The 24,629-nt window shown below is 45.7% G+C and overlaps 1 protein-coding gene across 3 annotated transcripts in view; it reads right to left on the bottom strand.

Annotated features, from left to right (window-relative positions):
• Positions 1-24,629, bottom strand: part of LOC138295305 (NACHT, LRR and PYD domains-containing protein 12-like) — a 543,642-nt gene that overhangs the window by 362,875 nt on the left and 156,138 nt on the right. For all 3 annotated transcript variants that reach the window (XM_069233518.1, XM_069233519.1, XM_069233520.1), the window contains one exon: positions 18,195-19,905. In XM_069233518.1, the coding sequence (XP_069089619.1) occupies positions 18,195-19,905 (1,711 nt within the window). The remainder of the gene's footprint in view (positions 1-18,194; positions 19,906-24,629) is intronic.

Here is a 24,629-nt window from a genome sequence, read left to right as displayed (position 1 = left end):
AGCATCAGAGAGGTGCTAAAGCATCAGAGCGGTGCTGAGAAGTGCCAGTACTCTTTCATTAAAACATTGAAGAGGTGCTGAGAAGTGCCAGTACTCTCTCATTAAAAGCATTGGAGAGGTGCTGAGAAATGCCAGCACTATCCCATTAAAAGTATTGGAGTAGTGTTGAGAAGTGCCGGCACTATCTCATTAAAAGCAACACAGCGGTGCTGAGACGTTCCAGGTACGCACCCATTAAAAGCATTGCAGCGGTGATGAGAAGTGCTGGCACTCTCCCAATAAAATCATCAGAGCAGTGCTGATAATTGCTAGTACTCTCCCATTAAAAGCATTGGAGCGGTGCTGAGAAGTGCTGGCAATCTCCAATTAAAAGCATCAGAGTGGTGTTGAGGAGTGCTGGTGTTCTCCCATTAAAAGCATTGGAGCAGTGCTGAGAAGTACTGTACTATACCCTTAAAAACTTCGGAACAGTGTTGAGAAGAGCTGGTACTCTCCCATTAAAAGCATTGGAGCAGTGTTGAGAAGTGCCTGTACTATCCTATTAGAAGTATGAGAGCGGTGTTGAGAAGTGCCAGGACTATCCCATTAGAAGCATTGCAGCAGTGCTGAAAAGTACCAGTACTCTCCCATTAAAAGATATGGAGCAGTGATGAGAATTGTCAGTCCTCTCCCATTTAAAAAGCACAGGAGCAGTGCTTAGAAGGGCCAGTACTCTCCCATTCAAATCATCGAAGTTGTGTCAAAAGTGCCAGTACTCTTCCATTAAAAGCATGGGAGCAGGGCGGAGAAATTCCGGAACTCTTCCATTAAAAGCATGGGAGCAGGGCTCAGAAATGCCGGTACTATCCCATTAAAAGCATCAGAATGGTATCAGAAATGCCAGTACTCTTCCATTACAGCATTGGAGAGGTGTTGAGAGGGGCCTGTATTTGTAGGAAAGTACCATCTTGACTGGCATGTTACCCCCATATTTCACTGTATATAAGTTGTTTTAGTTGTATGTGCCACTGGGACCCTGCCAGCCAGGGCCCTAGTGCTCATAAGTGTGCCCTGTATGTGTTCCCTGTGTGATGACCAACTGTCTCACTGAGGCTCTGTGGTTATGCTCTCTCTTTGCTTTCCAAATTGTCACTAACAGGCTAGTGACCAATTTCACCAATTCACATTGGCATACAGGTTTCTGCCCTCTTGGGGTCCAGCCAGGCTTGGCCCAGGAAGGTAGAACAAAGGACTTCCTCAGAGAGAGGGTGTTACACCCTCTCCCTTTGGAAAAAGGTGTCAGGGCTGGGGAGGAGTAGCCTCCCCCAGCCTCTGGAAATGCTTTGATGGGCACAGATGGTGCCCATCTCTGCATAAGCCAGTCTACACCGGTTCAGGGATCCCCCAGCCCTGCTCTGGCACGAAACTGGACAAAGGAAAGGGGAGTGACCACTCCCCTGACCTGCACCTCCCCGGAGAGGTGCCCAGAGCTCCTCCAGTGTGCTCCAGACCTCTGCCATCTTGGAAACAGAGGTGCTGCTGGCACACTGGACTGCTCTGAGTGGCCAGTGCCAGCAGGTGACGTCAGAGACTCCTTCTGATAGGCTCTTACCTGTGTTGCTAGCCTATCCTCCTTCCTAAGTAACCAAATCTCCTTTTCTGGCTATTTAGGGTCTCTGCTTTGGGGAATTCTTTAGATAACGAATGCAAGAGCTCATCAGAGTTCCTCTGCATCTCTCTCTTCACCTTCTGCCAAGGAATCGACCGCTGACTGCTCTGGACGCCTGCAAAACCGCAACAAAGTAGCAAAGACGACTACTGCAACCTTGTGTCGCTGATCCGGCCGCCTTCTCGACTGTTTTCCTGGTGGTGCATGCTGTGGGGGTAGTCTGCCTCCTCTCTGCACTAGAAGCTCCGAAGAAATCTCCCGTGGGTCGACGGAATCTTCCCCCTGCAACCGCAGGCACCAAAAGACTGCATTACCGGTCCCTTGGGTCTCCTCTCAGCACGACGAGCCTGGTCCCTGGAACTCAGCAACTCTGTCCAAGTGACTCGCACAGTCCAGTGACTCTTCAGTCCAAGTTTGGTGGAGGTAAGTCCTTGACTCCCCACGCTAGACTGCATTGCTGGGTACCGCGTGATTTGCAGCTGCTCCGGCTCCTGTGCACTCTTCCAGGATTTTCTTTGTGCACAGCCAAGCCTGGGTCCCCGACACTCTAACCTGAAGTGCACGACCTCCTGAGTTGTCCTCCGGCGTCGTGGGACCTTCTTTTGTGACTTCGGGTGAGCTCCGGTTCACTCTTCTTTGTAGTGCCTGTTCCGGCACTTCTGCGGGTGCTGCTTGCTTCTGAGTGGGCTCTTTGTCTTGCTTGACGCCCCCTCTGTCTCCTCACGCAATTGGCGACATCCTGGTCCCTCCTGGGCCACAGCAGCATCCAAAAACCCTAACTGCGACCCTTACAGCTAGCAAGGCTTATTTGCGGTCTTTCTGCGTGGGAACACCTCTGCAAGCTTCTTCACAAAGTGGGACATCCATCCTCCAAAGGGGAAGTTCCTAGTCCTCTTCGTTCTTGCAGAATCCACAGCTTCTACCATCCGGTGGCAGCTTCTTTGCATTCACAGCTGGCATTTCCTGGGCATCTGCCCACTCCCGACTTGATCGTGACTCTTGGACTTGGTCCCCTTGTTCCACAGGGACTCTCGTCCGGAAATCCATCGTTGTTGCATTGCTGGTGTTGGTCTTCCTTGCAGAATTCCCCTATCACGACTTCTGTGCTCTCTGGGGAACTTCAGTGCACTTTACACCTACTTTTCAGGGTCTTGGGGTGGGCTATTTTTCTAACCCTCACTGTTTTCTTACAGTCCCAGCGACCCTCTACAAGCTCACATAGGTTTGGGGTCCATTCGTGGTTTGCGTTCCACTTCTAGAGTATATGGTTTGTGTTGCCCCTATACCTATGTGCTCTCATTGCAATCTATTGTGACTGTACATTGCTTGCATTGCTTTCTATTGCAATACTGCATATTTTTAGTATTGTGTGCATATATCTTGTGTATATTTGCTATCCTCATACTGAGGGTACTCACTGAGATACTTTTGTCATATTGTCATAAAAATAAAATACTTTTATTTTTAGTATATCTGTGTATTGTGTTTTTTTATTATATTGTGCATATGACACCAGTGGTATAGTAGGAGCTTTGCATGTCTCCTAGTTCAGCCTAAGCTGCTCTGCTATAGCTACCTTCTATCAGCCTAAGCTGCTAGACAACTCTTCTACACTAATAAGGGATAACTGGACCTGGTACAGAGTGTAGGTACCCCTTGGTACCCACGACAAACCAGGCCAGCCTCCTACAGTATTATCCCATTGAAAGCATTGGAGTGGTGTCAGAACTGTTGGCACTATCTCTTTCAAATTAAAGAAGTGCTGGTACTCTCCCATTAAAAGCACCGGAGTGGTGCTGAGAAGTGCCAGTCCTCTCCCTCTAAAAGCATCAGAGTGGTGCTGAGAAGTGCCAGTACTCTCCCATTAAAAGCATCAGAGCGGTGATGAGAAGTACCAAGTACTATCCTATTAAAACAAGTGGAGCGCTGTTGAGAAGGGCCTGTACAATCCCATGAAACGCATCAGAGCAGTGCTGAGAAGTGCCAGTACTCTCCTATTAGAAGCTTTGGAGCGGTTGTAGGAGGCTGGACTGGCTTGTAGTGAGTACCAAGGAGTACTTGCACCTTGCACCAGGCCCAGTTATCCCTTATTAGTGTATAGGGTGTCTAGCAGCTTAGGCTGATAGATAATGGTAGCTTAGCAGAGCAGCTTAGGCTGAACTAGGAGACGTGTGAAGCTACCACAGTACCACTTAGTGTCATATGCACAATATCATAAGAAAACACAATACACAGTTATACTAAAAATAAAGGTACTTTATTTTTATGACAATATCCCAAAGTATCTTAGAGTGTACCCTCAGTGAGAGGATAGGAAATATACACAAGATATATATACACAATAGCAAAAATATGCAGTATAGTCTTAGAAAACAGTGCAAACAATGTATAGTTACAATAGGATGCAATGGGGAAACATAGGGATAGGGGCAACACAAACCATATACTCCAGAAGTGGAATGTGAACCACGAATGGACCCCAAACCTATGTGACCTTGTAGAGGGTCGCTGGGACTATTAGAAAATAGTGAGAGTTAGAAAAATAACCCTCCCCAAGACCCTGAAAAGTGAGTGCAAAGTGCACTAAAGTTCCCCTAAGGACAAAAGAGTCGTGTTAGAGGAATAATGCAGGAAAGACACAAACCAGCAATGCAACAACTGTGGATTTCCAATCTAGGGTACCTGTGGAACAAGGGGACCAAGTCCAAAAGTCACAAGCAAGTCGGAGATGGGCAGATGCCCAGGAAATGCCAGCTGCGGGTGCAAAGAAGCTTCGACTGGACAGAAGAAGCTGAGGTTTCTGCAGGAACGAAAAGGGCTAGAGACTTCCCCTTTGGTGGACGGATCCCTCTTGCCTTGGAGAGTCGTGCAGAAGTGTTTTCCCGCCGGAAGGACGCCAACAAGCCTTGCTACACGCAAATCGTGCGTTAGGCGTTTTTGGACGCTGCTGGGTCCCAGGAGGGACCAGGAGGTCGCAAATTGGACCTGAAGAGAGAGGGGACGTCGAGCAAGACAAAGAGCCCTCACTGAAGCAGGTAGCACCCAGAGAAGTGCCAGAAACAGGCACTACGAGGATGCGTGAAACGGTGCTCGCCGAAGTTGCACAAAGGAGTCCCACGTCGCCGGAGACCAACTTAGAAAGTCGTGCAATGCAGGTTAGATTGCCGTGGACCCAGGCTTGGCTGTGCACAAAGGATTTCCGCCGGAAGTGCACAGGGGCCGGAGTAGCTGCAAAGTCGCGGTTCCCAGCAATGCAGCCCAGCGAGGTGAGGCAAGGACTTACCTCCACCAAACTTGGGCTGAAGAGTCACTGGACTGTGGGGGTCACTTGGACAGCGTCGCTGGATTCGAGGGACCTCGCTCGTCGTGCTGAGAGGAGACCCAAGGGACCGGTAATGCAGCTTTTTGGTGCCTGCGGTTGCAGGGGGAAGATTCCGTCGACCCACGGGAGATTTCTTCGGAGCTTCTGGTGCAGAGAGGAGGCAGGCTACCCCCACAGCATGCACAAGCAGGAAAACAGTCGAGAAGGCGGCAGGATCAGCGTTACAGAGTTGCAGTAGTCGTCTTTGCTACTATGTTGCAGGTTTGCAGGCTTCCAGCGCGGTCAGCGGTCGATTCCTTATCAGAAGGTGAAGAGGGAGATGCAGAGGAACTCGGCTGAGCTCATGCATTCGTTATCTAAAGTTTCCCCAGAGACAGAGACCCTAAATAGCCAGAAAAGAGGGTTTGGCTACCTAGGAGAGAGGAGAGGCTACTAACACCTGAAGGAGCCTATCACAAGGAGTCTCTGACGTCACCTGGTGGCACTGGCCACTCAGAGCAGTCCAGTGTGCCAGCAGCACCTCTGTTTCCAAGATGGCAGAGGTCTGGAGCACACTGGAGGAGCTCTGGACACCTCCCAGGGGAGGTGCAGGTCAGGGGAGTGGTCACTCTCCTTTCCTTTGTCCAGTTTCGCGCCAGAGCAGGGGCTAAGGGGTCCCTGAACCGGTGTAGACTGGCTTATGCAGAATTGGGCACATCTGTGCCCAAGAAAGCATTTCCAGAGGCTGGGGGAGGCTACTCCTCCCCTGCCTTCACACCATTTTCCAAAGGGAGAGGGTGTCACACCCTCTCTCAGAGGAAGTCCTTTGTTCTGCCATCCTGGGCCAGGCCTGGCTGGACCCCAGGAGGGCAGATGCCTGTCTGAGGGGTTGGCAGCAGCAGCAGCTGCAGTGAAACCCCAGGAAGGGCAGTTTGGCAGTACCAGGGTCTGTGCTACAGACCACTGGGATCATGGAATTGTCTCCCCAATGCCAGCATGGCATAGAGGGGGCAATTCCATGATCATAGACATGTTACATGGCCATATTCGGAGTTACCATTGTGACGCTATACATATGTACTGACATATGTATAGTGCACGCGTGTAATGGTGTCCCCGCACTCACAAAGTCCGGGGAATTTACCCTGAACAATGTGGGGGCACCTTGGCTAGTGCCAGGGTGCCCACACACTAAGTAACTTTGCACCCAACCTTTACCAGGTAAAGGTTAGACATATAGGTGACTTATAAGTTACTTAAGTGCAGTGGTAAATGGCTGTGAAATAACGTGGACGTTATTTCACTCAGGCTGCAGTGGCAGGCCTGTGTAAGAATTGTCAGAGCTCCCTATGGGTGGCAAAAGAAATGCTGCAGCCCATAGGGATCTCCTGAAACCCCAATACCCTGGGTACCTCAGTACCATATACTAGGGAATTATAAGGGTGTTCCAGTAAGCCAATGTAAATTGGTAAAAATGGTCACTAGCCTGTCAGTGACAATTTGAAAGTAATGAGAGAGCATAACCACTGAGGTTCTGGTTAGCAGAGCCTCAGTGAGACAGTTAGGCACCACACAGGGAACATATACATGCACACCTATGAGCACTAGGGCCCTGTGTGACAGGGTCCCAGTGACACATACATATAGGCCACAAACCTATGAGCACTGGGGTCCTGACCAGCAGGATCCCAGTGACACATAACAACCATACTGAAAACATAGTGTTTTCACTATGAGCACTGAGGCCTGGTTATCAGGATCCCAGTGAGACAGTGAAAACAGTGACAAACACCCTGACATACACTCACAAACAGGCGAAAAGTGGGGGTAACAAGGCTAGAAAGAGGCTACCTTCTCACAGCGGTGTTGAGAAGTGTCGGTACTATCCCATTAAAAGCATTGGAGTGGTGCTGAGAAATGCCAGTACTCTCCCATTAAAAGCATTGGAGCGGTGCTGAAGTGTACCAATACTCTTCCATTAAAATCACTGGAGCAGTTCTCAGAAGGGGAGGTGCTCTCCCATTAAAAGAATCAGAATGGTGTCAGAAGTGCTAGTACTCTCCCATTAAAAGCATCAGAGCAGTGCTGAGAAGTGCTGGTACTCTCCCATTAAAAGCACCGGAGTGGTGCTGAGAAGTGCCAGTACTCTCTCATTAAAAGCATCAGAGCGGTGATGAGCAGTGCCAGTACTCTCCCATTAAAAGCATCAGAGTGGGCAGAAGTGCTGCTACTCTCCCATTAAAAGAGTAAGAGTGGTGCTGAGAAGTGCCAGTACTCTCTCATTAAAAGCATCTGAGCAGTGTTGAGATGTGCTGGCACTCTCCCACCAAAAGCATAGGAGCGGTGCTACGAAGTGCCAGCACTCTCCCATTTAAAGCATTGGAACTGCATGAGAAGTGCCAGTACTCTCTCATTAAAAGCACCTGAGCGGTGCTGAGAAGTGCCAGTACTATCCTATTAAAACAAGTGGAGCGCTGTTGAGAATGGCCCATACAATCCCATGAAAAGCATCAGAGCAGTGCTGAGAAGTGCCAGTACTCTCCCATAAGAAGCTTCGGAGCGGTGTTGAGAAGTGTCAGTACTATCCCATTAAAAGCATTGGAGTGGTGCTGAGAAATGCCAGTACACTCCCATTAAAAGCATTGGGGCGGTGCTGAGAAGTACCAATACTCTTCCATTAAAATCACTGGAGCAGTTCTGGGAAGGGGAGGTGCTCTCCCATTAAAAGAATCAGAATGCTGTCAGAAGTACTAGTACTCTCCCATTAAAAGCATCAGAGCAGTGCTGAGAAGTGCTGGTACTCTCCCATTAAAAGCATCAGAGCGGGTTTGAGAAGTGCCAGTACTCCTCCATTAAAAACGTTGGAGCAGTGCTTAGAAGTGCCGGCACTATCCCATTATGAGCATCGAAGCGGTGCTGAGAAGTGCCAGTACTATCCCTTTAAAAGCATCAGAGTGGTGTCAGAAGTGCCAGTACTCTCTCAGTAAAAGCATCGGAGTGGTGCGGATAAGTGGAAGTACTCTCCCATTAAAAGCATTGGAGCAGTGCTGAGATGTGCCGTACTCTCCCATTAAAAGCATCGGAGCAGTACTGAGAACTGCCATTACTCTTCCATTAAAAGCATTTGAGCGGTGCTGAGAAGTACCAGTACTCTCCCATTAAAAGCAGCGGAGCGTTGCTGAGAAGTGCCCGTGCTCTCTATTAAAAGCGTTGGAGTGGTGTCAGAAGTGCGATTACGTTCCCATTAAAAGCATCAGAGCAGTGTCAGAAGTGTCAGGACTCTCCCATTAAAAGCATTGGAGTGGTGTTGAGAAGTGCCTGTACTATTCTTTTAGAAGCATCAGAGCGGTTTTGAGAAGTGCCAGTACTATCCCATTAGAAGCATCGCAGCAGTGCTGAAAAGTGCCAGTACTCTCCTATTAAAAGCACCAAAGCAGTGCTGAGAAGGGCCAGTACTCTACTATTAAAAGCATTGAAGCGGTGCTGAGAATTGCTGGTACTATCCCATTAAAAGCATCAGAGCGGAGCTGAGAAGTGCTGGTACTATCCCACTACAAGCATCAGACTGGTATCAGAAATGCCAATACTCTCCCATTAAAAGCATTGGAGCGGTGCTGAGAAGTGTCAGTACTCTCCATTAAAGCATCGGAGCGGTGTTGAGAAGGGCCGGTACTATCCCTTAAAAGCATTGGAGTGGTGTTAGAAGTGCTGGTACTATCCCTTTCAAATTAAAGAAGTGCCGGTACTATCCAATTAAAAGCATCGGAGTTGTGCTCAGAAGTGCCTGTACTATCCCACTAAAAACATCGGAGAGGTGCTGAGAAGTGCCAGTACTCTCCCATTAAAAGCCTCAGAGAAGTGCTAAAGCATCGGAGAGGTGCCGATAAGTGCCAGTACTCTCCCATTAAAAGCATTGGAGAGGTGCTGAGAGCTACCAAAACTATCCCATTAAAAGCATAAGAACAGTGCTGAGAAGTGCCAGTACACTGCCATCAAAAGCATCAGAGTGGTGCTGAGAAGTGCCAGTACTCTCCCATTAAAACCATTGGAGCGGTGCTGAGTAGTGTCGGTACTATTCCATTAAAACAATTGCAGCGCTGTTGAGAAGTGCCAGTACTCTCCCATTAAAAGCATCAGAGAAGTGCCGGTACTCTTCCATTTAAAGCATTGGAGCAGTGCTGAAAATGCTGGCACTCTCCCATCAAAAGCATCAGAGCGGTGCTGAGAAGTGCCAGTACTCTCTCATTAAAAGTACCGTAGCAGTGCTGAGAAGTGCCGGTACTATTCCATTAAAACAATTGGAGTGCTGTTGAGAAGTGCCAATACTATCCCATTAAAAGCATCAGAGCTGTGCTGAGAAGTTTTGATACTCTCCCATTAAAGGCATTGGAGCGGTGATGAGAAGTGCTGGTACTCTCCCATTAAAAGCATCGGAGCAGTGCTCTAAAATGCCAGTACTATCCAATCAAAAGCATCGGAGTTGTGTCAGAAGTGTCTGGACTCTCCCATTAAAGCATTGGAGTGGTGTTGAGAAGTGCCGGTACTATCCCATTAAAGCATTGGAGCGAACACTCTGCTCGCAGCGAGGGAGAGCTGTCAAACAACTCTTCCTCGCTGAAAGCAGAGGCTGTGCCCCCTGGCTCTGACTCTCTGCCTACGGAGACGCAGACAGGGAGACAGAGGAAACATTGCTCTAACAGAGTGGGAGCTGCTTTTGCAGCTCTCGCTCTGTGAAATCAATGCCTGCTCCGCCTAGGAGGCAGGGGTCCGACTGGGACCAACAGGGAGGACTTGAGGCTCCCTGCAGTACCTGAAAGCCCGAAAGAGGGTAACAAATTAGCAGAAAGGCAGGAATAGAAGACAAGAAACGAGCAGAAAGGCAAAAACAAAGGCACGAAATAAGCAGAAAAAGGGGCAGAAAGGTATAAGCAGAGGAAAGAAACTGGCAGAGAGACACAAACAGAGGGTAGGAAACAAACAGAAACAGAAGCACAAAAAACAAGCAGAAAACAAGCAGAAAGGCACAGACAGAGGCAAGGAATGAGCAGAAAGCACTGTGTACTGCCATTTGATAAGTTTTGTTTTGACCAATGACTTTGTGTTTCACCACTGCGCATATTAGTTGCTCAATGTTCACCAGTAGCACATTGTATGTTTTGTTCAGTTTAGCCACCTATTGGCTTCGACATGGCATTAGCCATTACTTTCTGTATTCAGTTTAGCCGCCTATGGGCTTTGACATTGCATTAGTCATTACATTCTGTATTCTGCCTATTGGCTTTGACATGGCATTAGCCATTACTTTCTGTATTCAGTTGAGCCGCCTATGGGCTTTGACATTGCATTAGCCATTCCTATTGGCTTTGACATGCTGTATCCAGTCTAGCCGCCTATTGGCTTTGACATTGCATTCCTATTGGCTTTGACATGATGTATTCCTATTGACTTTGACATGCTATTAGATATTCTGCCTATGGGCTTTGACATGATATAAGACATTGCATTTTGTATTCAGCTTAGATGCTTATTGGCTTTGACATGACACTAGACATTGCATTTGATATTTAGGTTAGCTGCCTATTGCCTTTAACATGACAGTGCATTTGATACTTAGGTTAGCTGCCTATTGCCTTTAACGTGGAGTTAGACATTGCAGTTGAGAATCCAAGCTGTATTTTTCCAAGCTGTGTTTTTGCACCAGAGAACCAAGATGTTTTTCTCACAGTAGACTAGACATGATAAGAGAGAGTACATGGGTGTTGTTTTTCTTCGCTTGAGCTTGGGAACAGGAGTAGTCTTGGAGACCTGGCCAGTCTCCAAAAGGCTTGCTCAGTTTCCCAGGTCTGAGAGGAGGGGGCACACCTTTGTAACGAATGTAACAGGCTGCAGAGGGTCAGATTGGAATCTGCCGGACCTCGTGCTGGAGCTTGGCGCCAGCTGCCAGCAATCCCGTGTGGGTAGATGAATCTCTTTCTCGCGGCTGACAGGGGTCATCAGCTTGCAGACCTTAGAAAGATGAAGCTGTAAATAGTTTCCCACACGGTGAAGTATTTGTTTTGCTTTGCATTCAATATCTTATAAATATAACCTGCTGTGTATATTGCAAACTGATATATTTTGTTTGATTAACGCGGACTTGAAAGCTACTAATTCGTCATACATAAAAATTGGGGTTGGGGAAGAATTAACAACAATAAAAGTCTTCTTTGACCTCAGAAGTGCATTTCTGGTGTGTTATGTTAGTGCTTAGAAACTAGCTAAGAGGAAAGCACTACAATTGGTACCAGGAGTGGGGTCGGTCATTAAGAGGTGATTAAGAGGGTGTTGACGAGTTGGTAGATTTCTAAGTGCACACTTTAAAAGTGTAATTGTTTCTGTTGTTTGGAGAATTACAGAAATTGTTTTTTTTGTTTGGAGAATCACAGTAGCACGGCAGACCATGTCTGAGAATGCATGTGTTGTTAAACTGCCCGATGGTGCTCGGAAAAACTGTGAATTGTTTTCTGTTTGGGGAATTACAGAAGCACGACAGACCATGTCTGAAAATGCATGTGTAGCTAAAATGCCTGATAGTGTTTTGAGAAATAATTTCTGTTGTACATATGTAGAAAATGTGTCTTTTGGAAGTAATGATGACAGAAAGGTCTGGATATCTTTATCTGCTTACAGAGAAATGCAGGAGAAATGTAGGAAGTTGGAACATGAAAATAGGAATTTACGTGAGCAAATTAGCCAGGATACAATAATTCGAAATAAGACTGAAAGTTATAAAACTACTGTTGTAGAAGAATCTTTCTTGTCCCATTCCAGTAATGAGGGGGTTAAGACAGCTCCGAGCTGCACTGAGTTTTCGTGTGAGCCAGGGTTTTTGGCAGACAAAATGCGTTCCTTAACTGATAACACGGACGAGAGAGACCAGAATGTGATTTACGAGTTACCGTTGCAAAATGCACAAGTAAAACGAAGGATTTTAGAGCAAGACACCCCGAGTTTCATTAGCTTGTTTGATTTTTGGAAAAAGAATAGCCCTCATTTGAGTGAAATCCTAACACTTTTGTATATGGTCACTGTGAAAAATTATATGCAGTTGCGCGCTTGTGATTTGGCAAATGAAATAATGCAGACTTTAGGTTTCTGCGCAGTGCAAGAAGGAAATACTTATGTACATGTAACTCAAGAACAAGGAAAGAAAATAGTGCCCCTAGCTAGAATCATACAATGGATCTGGTACTTGCAAGACAGGGCTAGAGTACCACAGGTAGAAGAGTTACCAATGAAATTGTGTGCACCATTTGAACTCGTGTCCACTGAAGATAAAAAGCATGTTTGTTTTACTAATGATTCATTGACTGAAATGTTGTTTTCTGGCACAGTAGAAGGAACAGAGTTGTATAATGTGTGTCAGATTTTAAAGCAAGAGCTACGTGAGATGTGTCATTTTTATGCTGATTTTTGATTCTTTGCTAATGTTTTAGCTGTTTGCTTTTACACATGGCTTGTACCTAACTGGATCAATTACCTTGCAGATGTTAATGAGAAAAATTCAGAGAGAGAAGTGTACACCCAGAATTCTGCCTTAGTGGGGATGGCTAAGTGGGTGCCCCAGAAATGTGAACAGCTGAGAGAAAAAGCCACTTACAGGTGGGCAGAGATGAGAGAGATGCACATTCCCCTAGATTTGATAAAAACTGTGCAGCACGCACAAAAGCAATCTGTCATGCAAGCAGTCACAGAGCAGTTGGGGAGAGGAAAGTTACCAGAACAGAAATGGCAAATTGATCAGGTTTTAGGGAGAGTGATTGCTGCAGATTACCAAGGAAAAATCGAAATTATGCTGATACCTAGAAAAGAATCTGATTCATTCAAACAAATTGGAGACAGAATGGCCCAAATTGGCAAAAGTGCAGTGAATGGAGGTTTGTTAAAGAAGGAGTCTGCCCCAGCCCTTCTGACAGTGCAAGAAAAGGGAAGCTGTGGCGCAGCAGATAAAAACCTCAGTGCTGATGTGTGGGCTGAAGCCCCAAGTGATCCTCCAGAACCTGCAGAAAATATAACAAAGGGCCTCAAAAACGTCCTGCTGATTATAAAACAGGGAAAGAAAGAGGAAGGGTGCAGTTTAAATGAAAAATGTTATTTGCAAGAAAAGTCATACTTGTTTCTTTTGCAGATCCTACCACGTTTCGCCACTGTCCCTGAGTGTGCTGTGTGGTCCCCCTTCCGGTGTGTGCGTGTGGGGTCGGGGAAGGGACTGAACCCCCAACCTGAACCTGGCTGAGTAAAGTGCCAGCACCATGGATCCATTTTGCGCAAACTGCGCCTTCAGTTCAAGTTCAACTTGTTTGATTGCATTCTTCCACTGGAACTAAGCTGTGTTTTTTTTTTTTTCCCCTCTCGTATGGAACTCTGACTTTTGCTTACCTTCCAGCAAACCTTTCAGGTGGACTGTGCATCTTTACATGAGTAGAACTCATGCCACATCAAATTGCTAACACTGTTGAATTAGAGACTCATTCAGAGTACAAATTGCTCAGTCTTTTCTGTATAGATGTATCTGATGTGAAAGGTTATGAAATCAATGTGTTAATCCACTTCTATTGCTTTACAGGGATTGCTTTGATCATTCAAATCTGACTTGCTGATAATGTTTTTTTTTTGTGCTGATGTTTTTTGTTTTTTGTGTTTGTTTGAAACAAGAGATATGTGAAACAAAAATTCATTGGTCAAAGGGCGGAATGTACTGCCATTTGATAAGTTTTGTTTTGACCAATGACTTTGTGTTTCACCACTGCGCATATTAGTTGCTCAATGTTCACCAGTAGCACATTGTATGTTTTGTTCAGTTTAGCCACCTATTGGCTTTGACATGGCATTAGCCATTACTTTCTGTATTCAGTTTAGCCGCCTATGGGCTTTGACATTGCATTAGTCATTACATTCTGTATTCTGCCTATTGGCTTTGACATGGCATTAGCCATTACTTTCTGTATTCAGTTGAGCCGCCTATGGGCTTTGACATTGCATTAGCCATTCCTATTGGCTTTGACATGCTGTATCCAGTCTAGCCGCCTATTGGCTTTGACATTGCATTCCTATTGGCTTTGACATGATGTATTCCTATTGACTTTGACATGCTATTAGATATTCTGCCTATGGGCTTTGACATGATATAAGACATTGCATTTTGTATTCAGCTTAGATGCTTATTGGCTTTGACATGACACTAGACATTGCATTTGATATTTAGGTTAGCTGCCTATTGCCTTTAACATGACAGTGCATTTGATACTTAGGTTAGCTGCCTATTGCCTTTAACGTGGAGTTAGACATTGCAGTTGAGAATCCAAGCTGTATTTTTCCAAGCTGTGTTTTTGCACCAGAGAACCAAGATGTTTTTCTCACAGTAGACTAGACATGATAAGAGAGAGTACATAGGTGTTGTTTTTCTTCGCTTGAGCTTGGGAACAGGAGTAGTCTTGGAGACCTGGCCAGTCTCCAAAAGGCTTGCTCAGTTTCCCAGGTCTGAGAGGAGGGGGCACACCTTTGTAACAAATGTAACAGGCTGCAGAGGGTCAGATTGGAATCTGCCGGACCTCGTGCTGGAGCTTGGCGCCAGCTGCCAGCAATCCCGTGTGGGTAGATGAATCTCTTTCTCGCGGCTGACAGGGGTCATCAGCTTGCAGACCTTAGAAAGATGAAGCTGTAAATAGTTTCCCACACGGTGAAGTATTTGTTTTGCTTTGCATTCAATATCTTATAAATATAACCTGCTGTGTATATTGCAAACTGATATATTTTGTTTGATTAACGCGGACTTGAAAGCTACTAATTCGTCATACATAAAAATTGGGGTTGGGGAAGAATTAACAACAATAAAAGTCTTCTTTGACCTCAGAAGTGCATTTCTGGTGTGTTATGTTAGTGCTTAGAAACTAGCTAAGAGGAAAGCACTACACACTGGGAGGCCTCTCGGTAGCCATGCTCTATACAAATCCAGTTAACATAAAATAACATGACAGAAAGGCACAAACAGAAGGCTAGAAATGGGCAGAAAGGAAGAAACAGAAGGCAAGAAACCAGTAGAAAACGGGCAGAGAAGTGGCAACAGAGGGAAGAAACAGGCAGAGAGGCAAAAACAGAGGGCAAGAAGCAGCCAGAGAATCAGAAACAGAGGACAAGAAATGGACAGAGAGGCACAGAGGGTAACAAACGAGCAGAAAGGCAGAAACAGAGGGCAAGAAGCAACGCAGGGTTGGGTAGTTTAGGGGGTTGGCCACAGGGCCTGGCCATAGGCCAGGACCTGTGGCCAACCCCACACAACACACGGCCAAAGGCCGTGTACGGCTGTGATTGGATGAATGTATTGTAATTGAAATTACTTTACGTTAAAAAAACACTGAAATTAATTGAAGAAAACAAAGGTTACAGGGACGTTCTAGTTAGTTTCTGAATTTACTCGTGCAAACCATAGAAATTCAGCAGTTGTAGAGTTCTTTCAAGTAACTATAACTCGAGCCGTAAGGTAACTATAACTTGCACCCTCGCCATGCACTGCTATTTACCCCAGATATTACAGAACTCATGACAACTTCTATAATGTCATTAAAAATATAAATAAAACATTAGCGTTCAAATTATTTGAAAAAAACTGTGCATGGCGGGGGTGTGAGTATATATATAATACATAAACTGAAATCCTAAATATTATAGGCATTTATAGGAATAGTGAATAATAATCTTCAGAATTGTTTACTCTGGACTCGGTTTAACCAATGATTCTTAATAAACTTAGCCCAGGTAGAAAATGGACCTTTATCATCTTTCATTTGCAGCAGACTTGTAGCACTTTCATTTAAACACATGTGGGGTGACATTTGGGTTTTAGTGTCCAACACTGGACTTTTAGAAAAAACAAAAGAGGAAACTTACAGGTGCTTCAGTTTCTGAAAAACAAATTACAGTTATTTTTATGCGTTGGTGAGATAGTTCACCTGGAGTCCGATCAGGGACACATTTGAAGCTGGAGGGATAACTCATTAGGACCATAGTTCTGTAGACATTCAGGAGCCAGATAGACAACTCATTCCCGAAGAATCGGCGATACCCTCATGTGCTGCTGAGTAAGCAATGCTGATCTGTAATGCAACCCTGGTCCCTGTGGTGCTGTGTGTTCTTTGTGTCATAATGTATCAGTGAAGTAAATCTGCACGCTGCAGTAACAGTGCACCAACTCTGGGGCTGGTCTAAAGAAAGTTGTGGAGAACAGAGCCTTTAGAAGGACAACACTAATTCAAACGGCTGCTTACGCACACTCTGAATGTAAGCTCATCAGGGTCTCCTATCTTTGCAACCCTAACTTACTTTCTTTACTTGTTTGTTTCTTTCTTTCTTGCCTTCTTTATTACTTTTGTTCATTCTTGCTCTCTTTCTTCCTTTCTTTCTCACCTTCCTTTTCATTTTTGTTCTTTCTTTCTTTCTACTTCCTTCCTTTCTCGCCTTCTTTGTTACTTTTGTTCTTTCTTTCTTTCATTCCCTTTCTTTCTTTCTCGTCTTCCTTATCATTTTTGTTCTTTCTTTCTACTTCCTTCCTTTCTCGCCTTGTTATTTTTGTTCTTTCTTGGTTTCTTTCTTTCTTCCTTTCTTTCTTTCTTGCCTTCCTTATCATTTTTGTTCTTTCTTTCTTTTTCTACTTCCTTCCTTTCTTTCTCGCCTTCTTTATTTTTGTTCTTTCTTGTTCTCTTTCCTTCTTTCTTCCTTCCTCGCCTTCTTTGTTATTTTTGTTCTTTCTTGCTCTCTTTCCTTCTTTCCTTCTTTCTTCCTTTCTTTCTCGCCTTCTTTATTATGTTTGTTCTTTCTTGCTCTCTTTCCTTCTTTCTTTGTTTTCGTTCTTATATTTTTCTTTATTTCTTGTCTTCATTCATGCCTTATTTCTTTCTTGCTTTCCTTCTTTCTTTCTTCCATTTCTTTAGTTTCTTTCTTTCTATGTTTTTTCTTTCTTCCTTTCATCCTAATTTTCATCTGCCTTTCTTTGATCTTCTGTTCTTTGTTTCCATCTTCTGTTCATTCATTGTTTCTTGCCTGTTTTCTTTACCTTCTTGCCTTCTTTCTCAAAGGCGAGAGACTGGCAGCCAGACCCAAAATGATTGGCTTTTTTAGGTCTGTGTTAGCCAAGAACTTTTGATTTTACTAAAATGATGTGTTTAACACAGTGGCCTGTAGTGGGTTTCAGACAGACTACATTCATTAGTCTCTGGGTATGTCAAGGGGCAGTGCGTCACCCCTCTTCAGCCATTGGCTGATTTCACTATGACTTGAGGATGCTGCCCTTTCACAAGGAGCACATCCACACTCACAGTGGTCCCCTTCAATGCCAGGGACAACTAGAGTGTACGTTTTTGAGACCAAAAAACATTTGTGCTTTTAGACAATGTTATTTCTAAACTTTTTAGATTTGTTTTCAGCTGGTTGAGTGTCCAGCAGCTTCCAGAACGAGAGTTTAGCAAAGTCCATGAAAATACAACTCAAGATTTGCCAAAAGGCTGGCGGCCAATGCCAGACCGGTTGCCTTTGCCAATCCTTGTATCGGTCATCTCCAAGGAACACCGGCCTGTAACATACACAAAAATGTAAATAATGCCCCTTATTGCTTCTAAGCACTAGAACTCTTTTTCTTCTTAATAAATTTATGAATCAACTTCTACTTATTGGATTTTTGTTGTTTTGGTCTTGATTTATTTATACAATTGTCTATTTTTGTAACCTGGCGTACAGTCTTTTTGTGATATTGTCATTGTGTTACTGTGTGCGTGTTGAACAAATACTTTACACATTGCCTCTTTAGATAAATCTGACTGCTCTGTGCCAAGCTACCAGAGGGTGAGCAGAGGTTATCTGTTTTTGTGCATCTGGTTTCCGTGACTAGGATTGTGTTTTTTTCTTGTACAGGGTGCATACTCTGACAACCAGAAACCTACTTTCTAACACACAGTGTAGAATATTTATGTACAACACACAAAAGCGCGTTACTGAATACAAAGCATTTATATTTTGCACACAGATGCATATAGCAGAGTCTAGAATATTTATAAATAACACACAAAGCCACATTCATTACTAAATACAAACCTTTTATATTGCACCCACAGATGAAAATAACAGAATATAGAATATGTATACTTAACACACAGCACACACAGATGCACATAGCAGAGCGTAGATTATTTAAATACAGCACATAAAGGCACATACCTGAACGTAGAGCATTTCATCACCCCAGGCTTCATGATTTCCTGAATTTCTGGTCCGAAGTGTACATTTGACACATTGAGAGTCTTGTCACCTTGGGAACAGCTTAAGCAGAATGAGACCACTTTGTAATCCATGTAATGGACTCCCCGAGGATAGAAGTTTGCTACAGTAATGTTCTGGATGTTGTTCATGGTGTTGGAAACAATATCTTCATCTTGAACCTCATGTAAGCAGTGGAAAAGATCCAATACCAGGCTGTCACCTTTAAGCTTCTGAAGCCACGCCATGAGGTCGGCTTTGACGCTTTGAGATATTTTGCATCCAAGGTCTTTCTCTACATGTCGCGTTTGGTTTCTGCTCATGAGGCCAAACAGAAAACGCACAGTCAGCATGAAATGACCATTTGTATATTGACTGTATACCCTCAATAAATGGTTTACGTCTGTCTGAGGATTTAGTGGGCAGCTCGCTGTGCCCACATCTACGTCAAGGATGTAGAACATGGCTGCAAAAAACTCCTGAAAGCTGAGGTGGATGAAGCTGTAGGCTGTGTAGACGTCAATGTCTTGCTGGAAGATTGTCTGATTGAGAAAGAGAGACTGGATGTCTGAGACTTCGAGGCCGTACTGCTTGAGGTCCTCCTCATCGAAGAGGATTCTCTGCTTAAAAATGCCACTGAGTGCCAGGGAGCAGAGCTTCTTCAGGCACCTTTGCATGGTCTGCACAGAAGAACCACAGTGGTCCCTCAACAGTGTGGACAAGAAGAACAAATAGACTGATGTTGTGGTCTTTGAAGAATTCTTAATATCCTGGCCTCTCTCCATCTGTTGCTTCATGACAGTGCACACGATCCAGCAGACGATGGGGAGGAAGCACATGGTATACAGGATGTCATTGTCTTTCACCACTGCAAGGGCTCGGGATGCATTTTCATCATTGTCAAAGAAACCCTTAAAGTATGACTTCCTGTCCTCTTCTGTGAATCCTATTATCTCAGCACAAAGGTGAGCTTTTATGCACTGCATGAGCCATGCCACAGCGGTCGGACGTGTGGTGATGATCATGGAGCACCCCGACAGGATATTTCTTCTCAACAGGTTGCTCAGGGTAACTTCCACAGGATTCTTCTGAAATGGATCACTGCAGTGCTGGTCCTCCTTCAAGTCGAGAGAGAACTTCAGCTCATCAAAGCCATCAATGATGAACAGTATCTTGTTGGGATCAACCAGCAGTGCGCTCATTGGTAGTGTCCTGTCGGGGAAGCTGGCTGCAATCACATCAACTGCACTTTTGTGGCTTTTGACTCGGTTGATCTCTCTGCAGCTGAGGTAGAACACGTAATCAAACAGTTCCTGGTAGAGCTCCCCTAGAGCCCAGTCCAGCATGATTTTTTGGGCTGTCATGGTCTTCCCAATGCCTGCTGGCCCCTGCAGCACTATGGTCCTGGGTCTGCGTCCATCCTCTGCAGAAGCAAAGAGAGCATCTAAATCAGTGTAGTGCGTAGAAAGGGCCAGGCTGTCCAAGATATCGGTGTGTTTCTTTCCATAGGACATTATCTCATGCTGACGCTCCTCCTCATAGCGATACTTCTGGACAATCAGCAGCTTTGTGTACCTTTTCTCCAGAGGGACCGTCTCACCCACCCGGGCGTTCCTGTCTTTTATCATTCTGTACCGCTCTGCAATATGCTTCATGTATATTCTCCTGTAATCTGAGCATAAGAATGTGGTCAATATCCCTAGCTCGTGTACCTTTAAAAGGGACCATCACAAATTTTAGTTGCAAAATGATATTTCAGTAAAATTATGTTTAGAATTTTTAAAGCATAAATTGCTGCCCCCTAGGGTTTGTGAACCCTATCAATGACAGAGCAGAATGAAAACAAGAAAGATTAGCCTAAGAGAAAAACCCTGATGGGTTCACAACACTAACATGAGACCTCGGAGTTGTTCTGAAGTGCTTCAACACTGGATATGTACGATGAAAAGGCCTTTCATCCATTTCCAGTGATCTGTAATTCAAACACAATCATTGCTGGTTACCAGGTGATTTCAGTAGAATGATCAACCCCAGTTCTGAGAACTCAACCGCTAAGGGCTACTCACCTTATAGGATCATTCAGGTATAAATCCCCATCCAAGAAGATGAAAAACAACTCATTATCTGCCTAGATAAGCACTGCACCTATCATGTTGCATACTTTAGCCAGAGCTTGATGGCCTCACCAGGCTCGATTGTTAAAAGCATTTTCAACATAAATACTGACAAAAGCGAGGTCAATGTAGGTGTCTGAGATTCCATTGCTTTGTCCTCATCCTGCTACAAGGATATGCAATCTTAGCTTTCTACTCAAAAAGGTCTTCTCACTCATGGATCAGCATAAAACAGGGTCAGCTTTGTCTATTCACCAACTCTGGCTGTTGATTTAAAGCCTAATTCTCCCTGTTCCTTCCATTCCACTGAGGTGGGAGCTTCTATCCTATCCCGGCTCGACTACTGATGTACCATTTACTCACTTCTTCTATCCTGTAAAACTAAGAAATGAATCTAGAATTTCACAGTCCACCTCATTTGTGGTTTGAGAAACTCTGACCATGTCCCAGCAACATATGAACCACTACACTGGACTCCCACCTATTTTCTTCTGCATTTGTATGTGGTGCTGGCATTGCACAGGTGTTACAAAGAAATATGTAGCAGGAGAAAAATGAGGCGACTTCAACATTAACGATGAAAAACGCATATAAAAGAAATGTGATGATGAACTAAAATACATTGCATGTTTACAACACTAAACAAAAGGAGAAAAATCAAAGAGAACTCTAGAGGCGCCAGTAACTGATATCAGTGAAAGCACAATCTCGAATGATTATTAAGCCTTGCAGAAGAAAATGAGACAAATGCGTGGTGATTTAGGGCCAGATTACGAGTCTGGCGGTCCCAAGACCACCTTATAGGATCATTCAGGACTCGCAGTGGTGGCCAGACTGTTGCGGCTGTGGTGGTCTGAGCGTTACATTACAACCCTGGAAGTCGGACTGCCAAAAGACCGCCGTCTCCGCCAGGATCTCTGATCCTGATGGGCTGTTGGCAGTCTTGGTTGTGATCAGCAAGGGCGGTGCTGAAGTCCGCACCACCCTGCGGATTACAACCATGTTCTCCGCCAGCCTTTTTATGGTGGTTCGACCACTATGAAAAGGCTAGTGGGGAACAAGTGCTGGGGGCCACAGAAGGGCCCCTTCACTGCCAACAGCATTGTCACTGGCAGTTAAGGGCCCCCTTTCCCCAGCACCATCCAAATGCGCATTGTCTACTCAGCAGACAGTGCACATTCCGCGGGCGCTAGGGAGACAGCCTGTGTGATGGCATTGGACACAGCTCCTTGTGGAGCCATGCCCAATGCCACCGCACGTTTTCCACTGGGCTGACCAGTGGAAAGTTTAATTTCCACCAGTCAGCGCATTCGAAAACTCCTAATGGGGCAGGTGGGGAGACCGCAGCTCCACAGCGGTCTCCTCACCACGGGTCTGGCGGTCGGGATTTCTGCCCACCAAACTCGTAATCAGGCCCTTACCTATAGCCAAGGAAAACAGGAGGACAAGTCAACATGATGGAGTTCTGCACCAAACTTTACTTTTGTATTTTCAAAAATAAAAAGCAAAATGCTCCCCTCACCATGGGAATCCTTTCCCATAGTGAGGAAAGCAAATCACAGTTTTCACTGCCCCTTACAGCCAGGGTTTTTCTGGTGGTGACAGCAGTGAAATCTATGTCTAATTCCACCCATCTAAATCAGGTTGGTGAAATTTACATTCTGCCTCTGTCGGTCCTTACTCCACAGGTCCTTTGGAGAAGTTTAACCACAACAGTGACAGTATAGTCACTGCTGTGGCCAAACGTAAGATCCACCCGCATTTAAATCAAGTGGGTGCAAACACCATCTCCTGAATAGGAGGTCGATGATGTTTGTAGATGGATCAATGAACCAGTTTTCAGTAAGTACGAGTACTTCGAGGTTCTGAGTAATAACAATGTCTGCAAATTCTACCCGGTGTTTTGTTCGTGATCTGCAGTTGTGAAGCAGACACCCTAGTGATGAATTAATTGTTTTATTGCTAAGTGATGCTAAGGGTTGAGCATGGATTTGAATGCGGTTGCTTTGTACCCTTGGCCTTGTGCAGCGTGTATGCCTTTTTCATTTGAACAGAAACTGTCAGAGTAGCAGCCTTGAAAGTATGTTCGCTGGGATGCAGGAGTTACATCATTTTGGGATAAATGAGCAAATGGAGTGAGAGTGATGATTATATCCCTTGAAGGGGACCTGAAGTTTGACATTGGAGAGAGAGAGGGTGTAGGAAAGAACCATCTTGCGTGGCATGTTGCCCCCATATTTCACTGTATATATGTTGTTTTAGTCTATGTGTCACTGGGACCCTGCCAGGCAGGGCCCCAGTGCTCATAAGGGGGCCTGAATGTGTTACCTGTGTTATGACTAACTGACTCACTGAGGCTCTGCTAACCAGAACCTCAGTGGTTATGCTCTCTCTGCTTGCCAAAATGTCACTAACAGGCTAGTGACCAATTTCACCAATTCACATTGGCATACTGGAACACCCTTATAATTCCCTAGTAAATGGTACTGAGGTACCCAGGGTATTGGGGTTCCAGGAGCTCCCTATGGGCTGCAGCATTTCTTTTGCCACCCATAGGGAGCTCTGACAGTTCTTACACAGGCCTGCCACTGCAGCCTGAGGGAAATAACGTCCATGTTATTTCACAGCCATTTACCACTACACTTAAGTAACTTATGAGTCACCTATATGTCTAACCTTCACCTGGTGAAGGTTGGGTGCAAAGTTACTTAGTGTGTGGACACCCTGGCACTAGCCAAGGTGCCTCCACATCGTTCAGGGCAAAGTCCCCGGACTTTGTGAGTGCAGGGACACCATTACACGTGTGCACTATTCATAGGTCACTACCTATGTATAGCGTCACAATGGTAATTCCGAACATGGCCATATAACATGTCTAAGATCATGGAATTGTCACCCCAATGCCATTCTGGCATTGGGGAGACAATTCCATGATCCCCCGGGTCTCTAGCACAGAACCAGGGTACTGCCAAACTGCCTTTCCGGGGTCTCCACTGCAGCTGCTGCTGCTGCCAACCCCTCAGACAGGTTTCTGCCCTCCTGGGGTCCAGGCAGCCCCGGCTCAGGAAGGCAGAACAAAGGATTTCCTCTCAGAGAGGGTGTGACACCCTCTCCCTTTAGAAATAGGTGTGATGGATGGGGAGGAGTAGCCTCCCCCAGCCTCTGGAAATGCTTTGATGGGCACAGATGCTGCCCATCTCTGCATAAGCCAGTCTACACTGGTTTAGGGATCCCCCAGCCCTGCTCTGGCATGAAACTGGACAAAGGAAAGGGGAGTGACCACTCCCCTGACCTGCACCTCCCAGGGGAGGTGCCCAGAGCTCCTCCAGTGTGCCCCAGACCTCTGCCATCTTGGAAACAGAGGTGTTGCTGGCACACTGGACTGCTCTGAGTGGCTAGTTTCAGCAGGTGACGTCAGAGACTCCTTCTGATAGTCTCTTACCTCTCTTAGTAGCCAATCCTCCTTCCTAGGTAGCCAAACCTCCTTTTCTGGCTATTTAGGGTCTCTGCTTTGGGGACTTCTTCAGATACCAAATGCAAGAGCTCACCAGAGTTCCTCTGCATCTCCCTCTTCACCTTCTGCCAAAGGATCGACCACTGACTGCTCAGGACGCCTGCAAAACCGCAACAAAGTAGCAAAGATGACAACTAGCAACCTTGTATCGCTTCATCCTGCCGGCTTTCTCAACTGTTTCCAGGTGGTGTATGCTCTGGGGGTAGCCTGCCTCCTTTCTGCACCAGGAGCTCTGAAGAAATCTCCTGTGGATCGACGGAATCATCCCCCTGCAACCGCAGGCAACAAAAGACTGCATCACCGGTCCTCTCGGTTCCCTCTCAGCATGACAAGCGTGGTCCCTGGAACTCAGCAACTCTGTCCAAGTGACTCCCACAGTCCAGTGACTCTTCAGTCCAAGTTTGGCGGAGGTAAGTCCTTGTCTCCCCACGCTAGACTGCATTGCTGGGCACCGTGTGATTTGCAGCTGCTCCGGCTCCTGTGCACTCTTCCAGGATTTCCTTCGTGCACAGCCAAGCCTGGGTCCCGACACTCTAATCTGCAGTGCACAACCTTCTGAGTTGTCCTCCAGCGACGTGGGACTCCCTTTTCTGACTTCGGGTGGACTCCGGTTCACTCCTCTTTTAAGTTCCTGTTCCGGTACTTCTGCGGGTGCTGCCTGCTTCTGTGAGGGCTCCCTGACTTGCTGGGTGCCCCGTCTGTCTCCTCATCCCAGTGGCGACATCCTGGTCCCTCCTGGGCCACAGCAGCATCCAAAAACTTTAAACA

This window comes from Pleurodeles waltl, chromosome 5, assembly GCF_031143425.1.
Source record: "Pleurodeles waltl isolate 20211129_DDA chromosome 5, aPleWal1.hap1.20221129, whole genome shotgun sequence".
NCBI classification, from domain to species: Eukaryota; Metazoa; Chordata; class Amphibia; order Caudata; family Salamandridae; genus Pleurodeles; species Pleurodeles waltl.
This window is presented reverse-complemented; position numbering and strand designations above follow the sequence as displayed.